Raw genomic sequence first — 16,387 nt, forward strand, 5'->3', positions numbered from 1 at the left:
AAGGAAACAAAAAAGAAAGAGGAGATGAGACATATGCTAGCAGAACTCAGGAAAAAAATAAAAGGGAAAAGCTGAAACTCCATAGAAAGGAAGGTAAAACTGAAAGGGCCACAAGGGTGCATAGACTGAGAAAACACAGTAACGGGCACAGGATATAGAAATTTTAAAAGTGAGTAAAATGAATGATCAAGAAAAAAGGCAGAAGAATGTTAAGTATTTAAGGTGGCCAAAGGAGATCATATATACTCATAACTGAAGTATCAGAGGGAAAAAAACGAACATCCTGAAACAAAATACTCAAAAATATAATTTAAGAAAATGTCCCTAAAATGTAAAAATATGTATGTATATCTTTTATACTTCAATCTTCATAACTGGATGCCAGGGAAACATGACATCAACAGTTAATACCAAGACAAAGCTTCCACCGGACTTTGAAGAGACACTCCAAATTGCATAAACATATGGACTCTTAAGAATATTCTTTGTAGAAAATGTGAGCTGGATATTGTATATCCAGTGTCACGGGCAATTCTAAATTATTTCAGGAAAAAGAGGTGGACAAAGGCTACTGAGTACTTAAATAATATAAGAATATAAGATAAGAAATTCCTAAAAATGTAATGTTCAACTGAAGTCACAAATATCAATGGCACCTTGGGAAAAATAACACAGTAATCTTTCACTGAAATGAAATCCATCCTATTTTACTTACATTGTATTGTTCAGGAGGAAAAACACCATATAACCACAGTTGGACTTTACAATGCTTCTCAATACTCAAAGCTTTCACATACATTTCCTAGCCTAATCATCTTTACTTTTGTTTTTTAAATAGTTTTTTAATTTTTTTAATGGGGGGGGGGGATTAGGTTATTTATTTACTTATTTTAAATGGAGGTACTAAGGATTGAACCCAGGACCTTGTGCATGCTAAGTACACACTACCTTCTTCCCTACCTAGCCTAATCTTTACATTAACTTTCTGCAATCGTTTTACAAGTGAAGAAACTGCAGCCCAAAGTCACACCCTATGCATTGTCAGATTTTGCATAGCCCAATAACCAGATTCCTAGTCTTCTGATCCTCCCATGTATTCTCCATGATCTTTGAGCTATAACATAATGAGCTGAACCCTCATCTAAAGAGTTATAAAGCAAGATGTCCCCGAGCATAATTTATGGAACCCTAGGCTTCTGAGAATTTCCATGAGCAAAAGGGTGCTTTGGTCAAATCAGTTTGGGAAACACTGTACTCTATTACTGCACCTCTCCTCTTAGATTAATACGCATGCATTTATATGTAACATGATATAGTTTTACACAACATCTATCATATATTCAAGTTACTTTCCTTCTCCATTAATGTTTAACATCTCACAGAACTAGTGCTCCATAAAACACACTTTTGAAAAATACTGGTTTGAAGTATGATAAAGGTGTCAAGTGAAACAAAACAACCCTAGGTAAATAAAAATTTTAAATGTAACCCTATACAGACAGACTTTAATCTTAAAGGGTCAGTATCACCACTTAATGATTCCTAGTGCCAAACTTCAGGATTTTGCTCTACATCTTCTTTCTTAATACCCATCTCCTTTGGAATAAACATCCAGTGTCATGGATGTGGAAGCTGTGAAGAGGACTTCAAATCTCAATTTTGAACTTTCAATATGTCTTATGCACCAGAGCTATATTTCTAATGACAAATTTCTACCTCAAATGTCTAAGACAAAATTCATAATCTTTCTCAGAAAACCAGCTTCTCTACTTGATTTTTCCATTATCTGTTCATAACATCCATTTTTTAGTCATCAAGTTTAAAACATAAAAAGCATTCAATAATACATTTCTTGTCTATAATGACCGTATCATATGCTTTTCCTACTGCTATCATACTCATTGTTTAGCCCAGCTAAAATTCTACTTCTAGTTAAAAGTTCTCTCCTGAGTTGCCCAAAGGAGATTCTTTCTGCATTTACTAGTGTCTTTCTTCATTCAGTGACTATAAACCTGTATGACTCACTGGGTTCTTGGTTACCATGCCTCACTTTTATCTTATCTTCATTTATGTTAACAGCAATAATAATAGTGATGTTTACTGAGTGCTTATCTTATACAAGGTCCTTCACTGGCACACATTATCTTATCTTATCTCATCCTCAGGAAAATCCCATGCAAGAGATACTATTACTTTCCTCATCTACACATGAGTAAACCATTAGATTAACTTCAAAGAGCCCAAGAACTTTTAACAGATTCATCTCATGGTTAATGGTGACATAAAATAAAATTAATTGGTTACTTAAATAATGAGGGATGTGAATTCAAAACATTTCTATAAGGGCTTCTTACTAGCAAGATAAAAAGACAAAAACTTTTGCATGCACTCTACCAATGAGCAATATCCCCCGTTCCTGAGACAAAAACTTTTGATATAAGATCTAACAATCTCTACATCTTCTCTAAAACACACACCCCTGACCTAACAGGCCATTATCACATTAAAAGAGAAGAAAAACAGAATTTAATACCATGAATATAATAGGAATGACCACAAATGTATAAAAAATTTTTTAAACATTAGAAAATTCAATGTATAATCATATATCAAGAAATTTGAAAATCTCTTAAAATAAAAATATTAATTATAAATGACATATGAAGCTATAATTCTGGAATAAATTGAAATGGGAATCAAAAATGAAACTCAAAAATCAACCTACCTGAAATGATTTTTCTGGAGAATTGATATCAAAGCTCAATCAACAACAATCAATCCTTATATGTTATTTAAATTGTTCTAGTACAGAGAAGAAAATAAAGAGTTCCCCAATTTGTTACGAAGTATTAGCACAATTTCACTCCAAAACACAGTCATTTGGAAGGAGGAACTTAAAATATTTCTTCAAAGATTCAATTTGGATAAGTATATAGATATTTTTACATATGAGTTAAAGTTGCAGCAGGACAGAGACAAAAGAGGTAAGTGAAGAAAATTTAATATTTTTGTATGGATGTGGATTATTTTATGGGTGGATTTTTTTTTTTTTAACAAAAGCAGAGTTAAGGGGACAAACAGCAGGTGCTACCACCACTACGCGGTTATTGAAACCCTGCAAGAACATGGACTTAGGTAGAGGCACAAGGCAGCCTCCACACCTGCTCTGCTGGGGAGCTCACCAGGGAAATATACAGGACAGCCTCCTTCTTCCCAGTGTGCAAACTCCGATTGACTGAACCCAACCAGAAGCCAAAAGGCAAAAATGCATGGCAATGTAGTCCATGGGACTTATTCTACTAAAACAAAAGGACAATTGACAAGCTCTTCAGATCTTCCATCTGTAGCTGGTCAGAAAGCCTGAGCTGACAATCATTTCTTTTTCTATTATTCGGGTCGCGTTTCCCTTACCTCCTGCCTGACCTTCGACTGGTGAGGGATTTTACAGTCTACACTCGTCTTCAGCTGTTCTGTCTCTACCGTGTTGCCGCAGCTCTCCTTTCAGTAAGTACTATGGGGCGTGGGGATGATAAGAGGCCCCCAGGTGAATTCCCTCAGTCCAAAATACGTTCCTTTTTGCTACTGATCAGAAAGAACCCAAGCTCCGCTTGGTAACAAGGATGCATCACTTCTGCCAGTTCAGTGACCATCTTCTCTTCCTGTTGATTACTGAGTATAAAGACTAAGGCAGGAAGCAAAAATTATGTAAGTGAATTTTTAGATACAGTAGCAAGAGGCACCAGTCCACTGCTACTCTCTAGTTCACTACCCTAGGTATTCTGGCTATAGAGAACCCAGCAACACAGAACGGTTTCTGCCTTATCTATCGCATATACCATGTTCTATAGAGAAGGAAGTCTTATTCTGCAACTGATAACGCAACAGACACTATCCTAGCAAGTCAGCAGCTTCTGGGTGTTGGGGTACCTAGTAAGACATGCAAGTGAATTTCATGAGCACAAGTTTGTTACCATAATTCTGCTGCAAATGAAGTTTCTTGATCAGAAGTGATACTGTAGGTTATAATCCTGAATAAGGCATTTTGTAAGTGTCTGTAGGAGCACTGCAGGCAGTGAAAACAAATTCATATCTAGAATACATATTTATTTCAGGAGAACAAACTGCAACCAGGAGAGAGAGATTTTGGTTGCCCTGGGGTATACTCTTAGCCATGGGGAATGTTGCCAAACCAACCAGCAGCTATCAGGACTGGCCCTGCCGCTGGTGAATCAGGCAGTCATTCTGCAATAGAGGTAGTTAGACCAGCCTTGAGGAGCGAAAGGACATGTTTTTGAACCCATGCTTAGCTTTCTCTTATACTATATGGCCGACCTTCACATGGGACAATTCCACAAGTGCCACAGTGGCTGGGGAAAAATACTGATTAACACTCACTGGACAGAACATCTTTTCTTCCTGATTGAAAGCGTCTTCCACAAAGGATGCCCAAGTGATCATTAACAAGTGGCAAAAACAGCTTTATATTCTAGGTCCATGCCCAGAAGCATATTACACATCTCTTTCATTTTGGGTTTTTTTCCAAGCTTCTAACTGGCCAGAACATTATCTGTTAATGTTGTCCATGAATCAGTATAAATCTGTACCTCAGGACTTCTCTTCTATCAAAAGTGAATTTCCACTGACCACTGCCTTTTAGGGACATGCCTGACTGGGGCTATTTTCTGAGGGATGTTCACCTTTGGTGGGTGCCAGGACACCTTGTCCATCCTCTGTAAACCAGGCTACATTTCTACCTCCTGTGTTAGTTAGCCATAAGGAACTCTGTGAAATCCTTATAAAAAGGACACCTAGGTTTTCGTAGTTAAGGCCATGCTAACTTCTGCCTATAATGATAACCCTTCTCCATTTGAAAAGAGGTAAGTACAAGTCAATAAAAACAAGCAGATTAGTAGCGTGAGATGCTTGCCTATACAGTCATGTGTGCCTTTCAAACCCACTTAGTTCTACCATTCCATTTAACAATGAATGGCACTTCACATGTCTAACTTGACGATTTGTTACAGCAGACAACACACACTTCATGATGGAGAGTTCAGGTCACATAATATTCATAATCACGTCTGTGTCTAACATACCAGCGTCTGGGAGCAAACCAAGAGTTGCTTTTTAAATGGAGAATAATTCAGGTGGAAAAGCATGGTCTTACTAGAAAAACCTAGGGGTCTTTACTGTGATTTCCCTAAGGAGACTTGCCAGAGGCTCCCTACATTCCCCCTGTCTGCCATAAACACTGCCCATACCTGCTGCAAGATCTTCCGGAAGTCAGAACTCAGAAAGCCTTTGAGCAACGAAGGTCAATTAAAACAGGCTGTGGCATGGATAAAATCAAGGGTATGGCCCTGCTCATTGTTAACGACATTGAATGGATTTAGGAGCCCCGAGCAAATACTTTTAACTGGAAAGTACGTTTCAGAGAAAAGTACCTAAGGGTACAACTCTCCCATTAAGTCTGATAAGCTTAATTAAGTCCAGAGAGAGAGGAGGTTAAGAAAGACAAGATAATGCAAAACTATGAGTGTGGTTATTGGCACATTCACCTGAATCAATTAGGTAAGAAACCACTTTTTGAAACATCTGCACTATCAAATAAACCATTAGCCTCTTCTAAGGGATTATAACTGAATGAGTGTTAAAATGACCCTTAGTCCCTTAATTTCTACAGGCAAGAAATAGGTTAATACAACTTCAAAGCATCAAAAGGAAATATTCTCCATCTGCCTGCCTTAATTCTGAAGACAAGGATAATTACAAAAAAAAAAAAAAAAAACCAACAAAGAACAATGAACAAGCCCCCTCCCAAGAAGCAGAAGTAGGGTTTACTCAGGGAACAAGCATGACATCTTCCCAGTGGGATTTTGGGATTCCTCTGAACCAAGTGACTGCTGTGTACTTTCCCCTGTCCAACTGGTAATGGTTATTTTCTTGTGACAAATATACTTCTTCCACATTTGGGTTTTTAAAAGAAGGAAATAGAGAATGCTAACTGGAAATATAAAGAGAGTCAAATGAACTCATAATGTATCACAAAGTTAAATGGAAAACTATAAACTTTTTGAGAAAAAGAAAAGAAAATCTTTGGGATCTAGGACTTGGCAAAGAATTCTTAGACTTGACAACAAAAGGAAAAGAGTGATAAATTGAACTTCACCCAAATTCAAAACATTTACTCTGTGAAAAACCCTGTCAAGAGGTTGAAAAGGACAGGCTACAGACTAAATAGAAATATTTGCAAACCACCTACCTGAAAAAGATCTAGTACTTATAATACATAAGTAACTTTCAAAACTCACCAATAAAAAATAAACAATCCAGTTAGAAAATGGGCAAAAACCCTGAAACAACATTACACGAAGGATAGATGGCAAATGAACACAAGCAAAGACGCTCAACATCATTAGCCATTAGGAAAATATAAATTAAACCATAATCAGACTTCACTACAACCTATCAGAGTGGCTAACATACAAAATAATGACAGAACCAGATGCTGGCAAGGCTACAGACAGACTGGATCACTCATACCTTGCTGATGAGAATGTAAAATGTATAGTCACTCTCAAAAATAGTTAACCCTTTCTCAGAACACTAAGTATACAACTATCATATGATTGAGCAGTTTTATTCCTGGACACCTACCCCAGAGAAATGAAAACTATGATCACATAAAAGTCTGTACACAAATGTTCATGACTTCATTTTTAATATCCAAAAACTGGGATCAACCCAGACGTCCTTCAGTAGGCAAATGGTTAAACAAATTGTGGTAAATACCTACTAATTAGCAACAAGAAGGAACAAGCAATTGATAAACTCAGTCCTGATGAGTCTTCAGAGAATTATTCTGAGAGAAAAAAGTCAGTTCCAAAATGTTCATTACTGTATAATTACCAAAATATAGTAAAATCTTTAAACAGAAAAATGCTATCATGAAGTCATTTATAATGGAAAATTTTTATTATCTGATTTTTTAATCCCCTTGTTTTTTTGTTTTTTTGAGGGGGGAGGTAATTAGGTTCATTCATTTATTTATTTTTAGAGGAGGTACTGGGGATTGAACCCAGGACCTTGTGCGTGCTAAGCATGCGCTCTGCCGCTTGTGCTATACCCTCCCCCCAATAATGGAAAACTTTTAAAATGTAAATATTTAACTCTGTAAGGATGGTTAAAATATAAAATGGAATGTTATGCAAGAATAAGAATCACAGGTTGCAAATTATGCAAAATATTACATTAATTCTATAAGAAACAGGCACAATAAAAATATTAACACAATCCCTAAGTTGTTCTTCTTAAGAAAAGAATAATAATGAATTGGGTTTTTCTCTTCCCACTTCTTAGTATTATTCAAATTGTCTGCAGTGACCAATAGAACTTTTCTGACCAGAAAAATAAAATGAACTAATAAAAATCACAGCAAAAGAGGGTTGATTAAATAGACTATATATAAGATGAAATAATACAAAAGCATAAGTATTCTGCAGCTTTGTCTTTTTAAATATATAACAATGTCCAATGTATAGTCTAAATTAAAAAAAGCAGATATTCTTAACTTCAAAACCTTCTTTTCTTAAAATGTGCATTTTATGTGTAAGTGTAAATGTGATGTAAAGATGAATATGTATGAAGGTTAGCGCGAATGTGCGGGTACGAATGTGTGTTAATAACTATGCAGTGTAAAAGTGTAATTATGCGTGACTACTCGAGAATACATGTATGATGTGTGTACACATTAAAAAGGCTTAACAATATTGACAGTGTGTTATCTAGGCTGGGTTATCATGAGAAATTTTTATTTCCTTACTTTTTTATTCCTTTTTTTCCCTTTTAAATACCATTTTTGTTTGTATGTTTCTATCTTCTGATTGTATTCCAAAGGGAAACATCATGTTTAAAATTAGGGGAAAAAAATTAAAGATATTTTAAAAGAGGAAACTTGGCTATTTAGAAAGCAATATTTTAATATTTTATTTTGAGTGGATCCAATTAGTCTGAACTACACCAAATAAATTCATTTTCTTATCTCATAAAGCAGAGACAATCCTGGAAACATATCTAATTAAAATCTTTTCTAATATGTTACTTGGAAAGTATTTAGCCAGACTTTGGGATATGTCAGTATCATGTGGCACCTACAAAAAAATGTTATCATACTGAAAGTATTTAGTTGTACGTATCATCCTGTAACTACCACTGACAATAACTAAACAAACCAAGAAAGGCAGTTTTTTTTTTACATTAGTATAGCTCTTACTTAATTATCATGAATATCATTGTTATTCATTGCTACTATTTAATGAGCACCTAGCTACACCTAGCACTGTCTTGTCACTGTTTGTGTATAATTTCCTATGAGGTAGCAGTTATTATCATCATCATGATTTATAGTTGAAGAAATGTGTGCAGGGTCATATAGCTCTAGCATACAGCGTTCAAGCAAAAATGTAAACTCTTTTGCCTGACCTTAACATCCCTGCTATGCTGCTGCATATTTCCACTCAATGTAATGTGCTAACAGCATTAAAATAAAAGAGAAAAAAGTACATTAAAACACATGGCTAATTTGTGCATTTTTAAGAACAGGGGCTAAGAAAATAGAATTTCCTCATTTCTTTCTCGTCACAAGCCACATTTTTACCAATCTTACAGGAAGCTACAGAAAGCATTGCTTAATCATCAGCTCCCATACATTATATCTGGTTAGACACAACTACTCCTACGGTCAACTTGACTGTCCTATCAGAGCATTTCCTTTTATTTCACACGTGAAGATAAATAAGGGTAATCACTACTAACAGCTTATCAAAAAATAATTCTGAAATTTTAGCACCACCTTAGAAGTGCAGTAGACACGTAGTGAAATCAATATTTTGGCAAGTAATTAAGACAAAAGTAGAGTATCAAAGCATTTTGTTACTATTTCTGAGTATGCTTCTCATTTTAGCTTCCTTTTTTTCCTGTTGCAAATTTTTCAGATCCCAAATCTTACCCATAAAGATCACTCACAGCAAATAATATTTGCCTCTGATAACACAATTCTTCCCAAGTCAGTGGCCAAAAAAAAAAAGAAAATGTCCCATTATTCTTAATGGACTATATTCATTTCATAAAGTCAAGTTTATGGAAAATGTGAACAGAGAATCCCAAACTGCTCTTATCTGCCATTACCTACTCATACTACCTTCCATGGAAGGATAAGTCATCAGACTTGTAATATGCCTCCATTGGAGGGATCCATTCATGTATTTTGACAACCCAACAAACATTGCTTAAGTACCTACTGACGATCACATGCTGTTCTAGGTGCTGGCCATAAAGAAATTTCTAAATTGAATAAGGGTTTCAAAGTCACATACTTAGACATAAGACAGCATACAGCAAATTTTCCCAAAGCCTGTTCCCTGAAACCTAATCTGGGGAAGAAAAGAAAAGTGAGTAGTGGAAGCAGGTAAAAGGGACAAGCAAACCAATGAAGTCCCTTGGTCAATAAGTTCAGAACTCTACACATCACAAGAGTCACACAATGCATTCATTTTTACAGTGATTCACCGCTCTTTCATCTTTTCCCAAACTAACTGAACTACGGGACACATGTTCAACATACTCTAAATACCTACAGAACTGTGCCTTGCAGATTATACTTTGGGAAATGTTGTTCAAGGCCATGGATTTTCAAATTTGTACGTATGTGCAAACTATAGCTGTGGGCAGAACTGAGTTTGTGCTAACATCTCATTGACACATGCTTTCCTTATTTCCATATTTCCTTATTTTTCTCTGTGAGTTTCCTCTATTTCAGAAGTTTGGTCATTTGAATTTCAACAAAACCAGCTGCATTAAGGTATGTAGTATTTCATGATGGTTGTGAAACTCCTATTTTAAATGAAAATATAAAGCAATAATCTTGAAATGAAAGAAACCTTTCTCTTTATGCCCACAGTCGACCTGACAAAATAAATAAACACTAAACTAGAAACATATCTCCCAAAATAGAGTGCTAAAATAATCTGGGTAATTTTTAAAAATTTAAATTCCTGAGTTCTACTCCAGACTTACTAAATCAGGATCTCCATGGGACATGAAATAAGGGTAGCAATGATCCAGGATAATTCAAATTTTCTAGGAACTCTGCAGAAGAGTAAAGTGCCTCTGATATTAAAAATCATGACAGTTTTCATCTGCAGTACTGCATATCCCTAAAAGTTAGCTCTAGCTTTTTACTGTATATATTAAATTTAAAAATCTTTTCAAATAATTAGTTTTATTACATCATTATATCTTTTAGCCTAAGAAATCACCTTTCTTCTTTATTCATTTCATTACACTAAAATTAAAATATAAGAAAAATAAAAGTGATTTCCATAAGGAAGAAGCAATATCAAGAAGGAAGAACACTCAGGGGCCAAGCAAAATTAAAGCATCCTGTACTGAACTGGTGGTTGAAAACTCTAAGATCCTTGGTCCTATGTCTTCTCCAATCTAGGCTAGCATTCCCTATTTAAAAAAAAAAAAAAATCCTTAATAATAAAAGGCAAAGACAAAACAAAATAAAAATTAAGTCCAACTTTGAGTCCCACTCTAATCATTTTCCTAGTTCAATTCTCTTAAGTAGTTACCCTATGTAACCAAAGTCCTTGATGCAGGATTCTCCCAGAAGTACCATTTCTAAAACATTAGAAATTTAGTGAGGAAGCAAATGGGAAGTGTTGACAGCTACATTTTCTGGAGAGAAAGGGATGGAAAGGAGAAAACAAGGAAAGAATAGAACTTAGGAAAACTTATCCAATTATTGGTCAATAAAGAAAAAGAGCTTTACTAGATTTAGTAATTACTTCTGTACAATTCCCAAGTATTTACTAATGACCCCTGCCCCAAAGTCTCTAAGAGAAGAAAAGATTATTTTGCTTAGCAACCTTAAATTAACAATCTTCCATAGGAAACTAAAAAGTGCTTGGATGAAAACAAAGTTTTATGTGGTAAAGATTTATTTGTTACATTTTTTAAGCATTTAAAAGTTAGATTAAAATAAGTTGTGTTATGTCAATGTTATGTTAAAATATATCAAAAGTGAGTGGCAAATACGATTTACTTGAAAATGTTTTATGACATTATTCTGTTTTCAGGTTAACATATACCAAAACTAGCCCTTAGAAACATTCTACCTCCCCTAATTTTAATTCTTCCTTTTTGGGGTGTGTGTCTAATAACCAACAAAATAACAAGCAAAACCCCTGTTGGGTAAATGTTATTATCTCCATTCAAAGTTAGATACTCACCTTAACCCTTATGTCTCCATAAAAGCTTCTCTTAAAAAAATGCTTTCCCAAACCTACTTAAATTTTTTTTAATAGAACAAAAGAAAATTCAAGCTGTTTCCAAACACACTTGTTTACTTTTTTGCTAACTCTTAACCTCCTTTTGTGTTATTCTCACACCTGTGGAAATTATACATGCTTATCATATTTCATATATTGTATTCTTCTACTTACCAAATATATTATATTACTTTAATCTTCTTTTAAAGAGATTGTCTCATACAAACTGACTTTGGTTTCCCTCTAGTTCAAAAAACAATAGCAACAAAAAAGTACACAAGGGAATATGTTAATTCTCTCAATGTCAGTTTCAAATTAAATTATATGTTGATTTCAATTAATAACACGACTTCTTAATGTTATGCTCTTTAGGTCATTTATGTAATATTACCTAAGAAGATTGTACAATTCCTTGCTTCTAATTTATTTTCAGGAAGCTTTTAACTCATTTGCTTTCCTTTTCTCACTTAAATCTTCAGTTTTCTTCCACATCAGAGTTGGACAAATAACTGAGATTTTTGGTTACAGGACCCCTTATTTGCAAATGTGGATTGATTCACTTGAGCAGACAAGTTATTATGTTTTTTAAAAAGTATAGACCATTAAAACTGACTATTTGAAATTGGGGAAGAAATGGTTTAAATTCACAAGAATTGAAATTATTCGATTTAGTTAATAAACCTATGAGTAATAAAAATTTTTAAAACATTAAACAAAACATAAAAACTAGTATTAATTTTAATTGTTACTGACTATCTATGAAATCACTATAAAGTTACTTCACCTCTTGTCCTAAGGTTCTACACTATAAAAGAAGGGATTTATAATTTCTAACATTTCTTCTGTTTGTAAATGTCTAGGTTCCTGTACATATGTAACGTAATTTTAGTCCTGAGTTTTGTACCCATTACATTGTAAACACCTGGACATACACACAAACATACCACAGTGACATTTCTATTAAGGAAAACTTTCAGGAAAAAAAGAATGTAAAAAATTCAAAACAGCAACCAGGCACTTTCATATATTGGAGAGTAGCTGGTATATCCCTTCCTAAAAGTCAGCGTGACATTATCTACCAAAAATTAGAATGAGGAAGCCCTTCAAACAGGTATTTTCATTTCTAGGATTGAAGACTAAAGAATGACTTGCACATTTAAGTAAACACATAAATGTCCAAAGATATATATTGCAACACTGGATATACAATACGCAGTTCATACTTAAGCCCAAACCTGAATTCTCAATTTTCATTCCCATTTCTGTTCTACCTAGTCTTCCGCATTCTAGTAAACGGCCACAGTAGGTCAAGCCAAACTGAAGGAGTCATTATTTATTCCTTTTTCACTATTAATCCACTACAAAGTGCCATCTCTTTTTCCTCTAAAATACATTGAAAATCAGTCAGTCCTCTAGACCTCTCCTGCTACCAAATCACCTTTATGGCTCACCTGAACTATAGTAAAAAACTCCTGGGCAATTTCCTCCCGTTTACTCTTGTCCTTCAGAACAAAGAAGCCAAATGACCATTTAAAAACATAAATAAGACCTGTACTTCCCTGTGTAAAACTCTCTCAAGACTACCAATTGCACTTAAAGGCAAATTCAAGTGCCTCATGCTGGGGTCTACCTGCCTCTCAAGTTCATCTCATGCCACATTCTCCCTTGCTTTGATCATGCTGGCCAAAACTGACAATTCTGAAAACCTACTGAGCTGTTTTTGGCTCCAAAGCCCATGATCACTTTTTTTCTCCAGCCTGGAAACCATTTTCCAAGGCTGGCTCTTCAATATCCACTTTTTAATCACAACAGCCTTCCCCTGCCCACATATTTTCCCTTTTGTACACTATTACTTCACACTATTTATTGCCTTTATTCACTCACCTCCATCTTCCATTAACTTGTTCATTTATTTTCTATTTCCTCCCACTAGTATATCAAATCCAAATGGCATGAAACTGTGTCACCTCTATTTTCTCAGCACCATGTGTATTCCATATCAGTAAATATCCATTATATGAAAGCAAACAACATAAGGGCAACCTGAGTTTTTGCTTTCATCTGCCACAAACTATTATTTAAATTATGAATCTTAATTTAGAGTAGAAATTTTACAGATCAGCCAATTCCTTTACCTAAAATAATGAAAAATATCAATATGAATTTGGTGAAAACTTGCACAATATACAATAATGTACTAAAAGTGTATAATCTGGCTTCAATAATCTTCTTGGCTTCATCTCTGGCCATACACACATCTTAATTTGTGGCCATTTCCCCTTGGGAAATATAAATTGTTCAGACTGACTGCAGTTCAACACGTGTACTGCAAGAGATGAACCTAACAAGACTGCTGAGGACAGATCAGTCTTCTGTGCTGGAGTAGGTGCTTATGTTTTAGTTTAGAGAGTCAGATCTTTTAACAAAGTTGACAAATGGACTCATTTACAAAACATAAACAGACTCACAGAAACAGAAAACAAACTTATGGTTACAGGGGTAGGGGGCAGGGATGGGAAGGGATAAATCGGGAGTTCGAAATTTGTAGATACTAACTACTATATATAAAATAGATAAACAACAAGTTTATATTGTACAGTACAGGGAAATATATTCAATATCTTGTAGTAACCTATAATGAAAAAGAATATGAAAACAAACATGTACATATATGTATGACCTAACTATTATGCCGCACACCAGAAATTTACAACATTGTAAACTGACTATACTTCAATTTAAAAACAAACAAACAAACAAACAAAAACAACAAGCAGGGCATCTGACCAACTGGAAGAATGAGGGATTAGATTCAATACTAAGATTACTATGTAAATGCTATAAGCACAGTAACATTTTTGCTGTCATAGAATCAGTTTTGCGCTTCTTTGTGACAGACTAAAATTTAGACTATCCCTTATTATTAAGATTTCAAAGGTACTATACTGAAACCTCCATATCTTGTTTCTAAAACTACCCCCAAAGAAAGTATGTAAAGTTGGCCTGACAAAATCTTGTCAAATCTTAGATAATGTAGAAGAATCTAGTAACTGTTCTTTCCGCTGATAACATAGTCACCTATTTCATTCATTCCAAACTATACCACATTTTAAAATTATCTTCTTTTGACCCATATGCTTGCATATTCTATTTTTATTTCCAAAATGAAGTCTGCTTACTTACTAAGTGCACTCTTAATACCTTACTATTTGTTGTTGTTCTCTAATTGGAAAATAGACCTTGGGAAATGTTAACACTTTAATATTAATTATTCAATGTTAATACAAATATAACAATCTTAAACTTTTCAAAATAATGTCTACAGTACAGCTGGCCCCAGTTCCCCTTTCTTCTTACTATAAGATTTTACTTCACTTACCTAACCTCTTAAAGCTTCTGATTTTGTAGCCTTCTGATTTTATTTCAGTATTTGCTATTAAAAGTCTCGGGAGGAACAAAAAAATGTTAAGATTTACTTTCATTAGAACATTCCTCTGACTCTAATATAATTGTTTTTCCATTAAAAAGGATTCTTTGGGGAGAAAAAAAAAGGAAGAAATATAAATAATCAAACTTCCTTTCTGAGACTTTAAATAATATAATAACCAGAGCAACACTTTAGGTAACTCAGGAAGTTCCATGTCTCTAAACTAGAGAGTCAAAAGTAAAGCTAGTTTCAGTTCTCAGGAAAAGCTCCACTCCTTTAAGAGTCACCTCTTTTTCTCAAATCAGGAGTCATCTTGTCCACAGTGCAGAGCTGTAAGTACAGCAAATAAAACCACAAAAGGAAGACTAGAGATCTTAGAACCCTAATGAGGTCACAGCACCTGCAAAGCAAAACAGGCCATCGCTTTTTTGAGGAGGATTGTGTGTAATGTGGGGAATGAGTATTACAGGATTAAAAACTTGGAGAACCACTGAAGCAATGGATAATGCACAATCTTATCTGTAATCTCCTACTTCACACAATTCACATCACAACAAAGCAGTGAGCAGTGGAAGAGACTTAAGCCCTTACCCTAATTACCTGTACAAGTGAGTGACAATAGACAGCTAATGGCTTGGTTTCACTCTGCTTCTTAAACTAAAACAAACAAAAACACAACAGGGACTTACCTTCAAAAAGGGAACCCAACTGGTATCTTCCACTAAAAAATTTTGGCAATGAAAATACAAGTGCTCCCAATCCTATCATAAAGGATGCAAATGCAAGCCATCTTGGTTTGTGTCCTCTTTCACCGAAGAACGATACAAATAAAGACAATAAACAGAATGAGATATCATAGCTTGATGATATCAAGCCCGTCAGAGAACTCTTCATTTCATAGCGCTTCTCAATAGTGGAAATGCTAATATTTACCAGGCCATTTACTACAATACCTAAAAGAGAGAAGATGAAATTTATGTGCGTCATTTTAAGTGTACCATGTAGACTATGATTATTAACATAACATACTAAAGCTGGATTGTTCCTTTCTTTTGATATTTCTATAATTGTACCAATTTTAAAAGCCATAAAGTTTCAAAGCTAAGCAACCCAAACATACTTCTTTATGAATCAGTTCGTTTTTAAATTATACCCTTATGAATTTTCAGATGTTAAATAAAATTGATGCTTATCACATACTGAATGACAGTACACTTCATTTTTTTCTTTAAATGACAAATAAAAAGACTGGTCTTACGAAGCTGGTTTGCTAGAGAGTTTCCAAGTGCCATGTACTCCCATGGATCTCACTTGGAAAAGTACAAAATGTACAGGTGACCCGAGAGGTCAAATTACTCAATTCTTAAACATACTTATAACATGAGATCTCTGACTTAGTTTTAAGAAAGGTGAAACTGAGTTCTGAAACCTCTTTTTTTCTTCTAACACTCTTATAGACATTACAGCTATCATTTAAAAGTTCCTGGGGCAAAAATAAACATGACCTAAAACTCTTATTTCAACCAGTGGCATTCTAAATCATGTGCACAGTAAAAGAAAAAACTTACATTTCATCTGCTCATTGTAACTATGATAAATGAATATAAGGTAAACGTGGAAAAGCTGG

At 34.6% G+C, this 16,387-nt stretch overlaps 1 protein-coding gene across 2 annotated transcripts in view; it reads right to left on the reverse strand.

Moving 5' to 3' along the window:
• Window positions 1–16,387, reverse strand: part of SLCO4C1 (solute carrier organic anion transporter family member 4C1) — a 53,671-nt gene that overhangs the window by 33,817 nt on the left and 3,467 nt on the right. For both annotated transcript variants that reach the window (XR_010379353.1, XM_064482777.1), the window contains exon 2: window positions 15,450–15,713. Coding sequence is in view for 1 of the 2 variants with exons in the window: in XM_064482777.1 (XP_064338847.1) it covers window positions 15,450–15,713 (264 nt within the window). In the remaining variant the exon portion in view is untranslated. The remainder of the gene's footprint in view (window positions 1–15,449; window positions 15,714–16,387) is intronic.

The sequence above is a fragment of the Camelus dromedarius genome, chromosome 3 (assembly GCF_036321535.1).
Source record: "Camelus dromedarius isolate mCamDro1 chromosome 3, mCamDro1.pat, whole genome shotgun sequence".
NCBI classification, from domain to species: Eukaryota; Metazoa; Chordata; class Mammalia; order Artiodactyla; family Camelidae; genus Camelus; species Camelus dromedarius.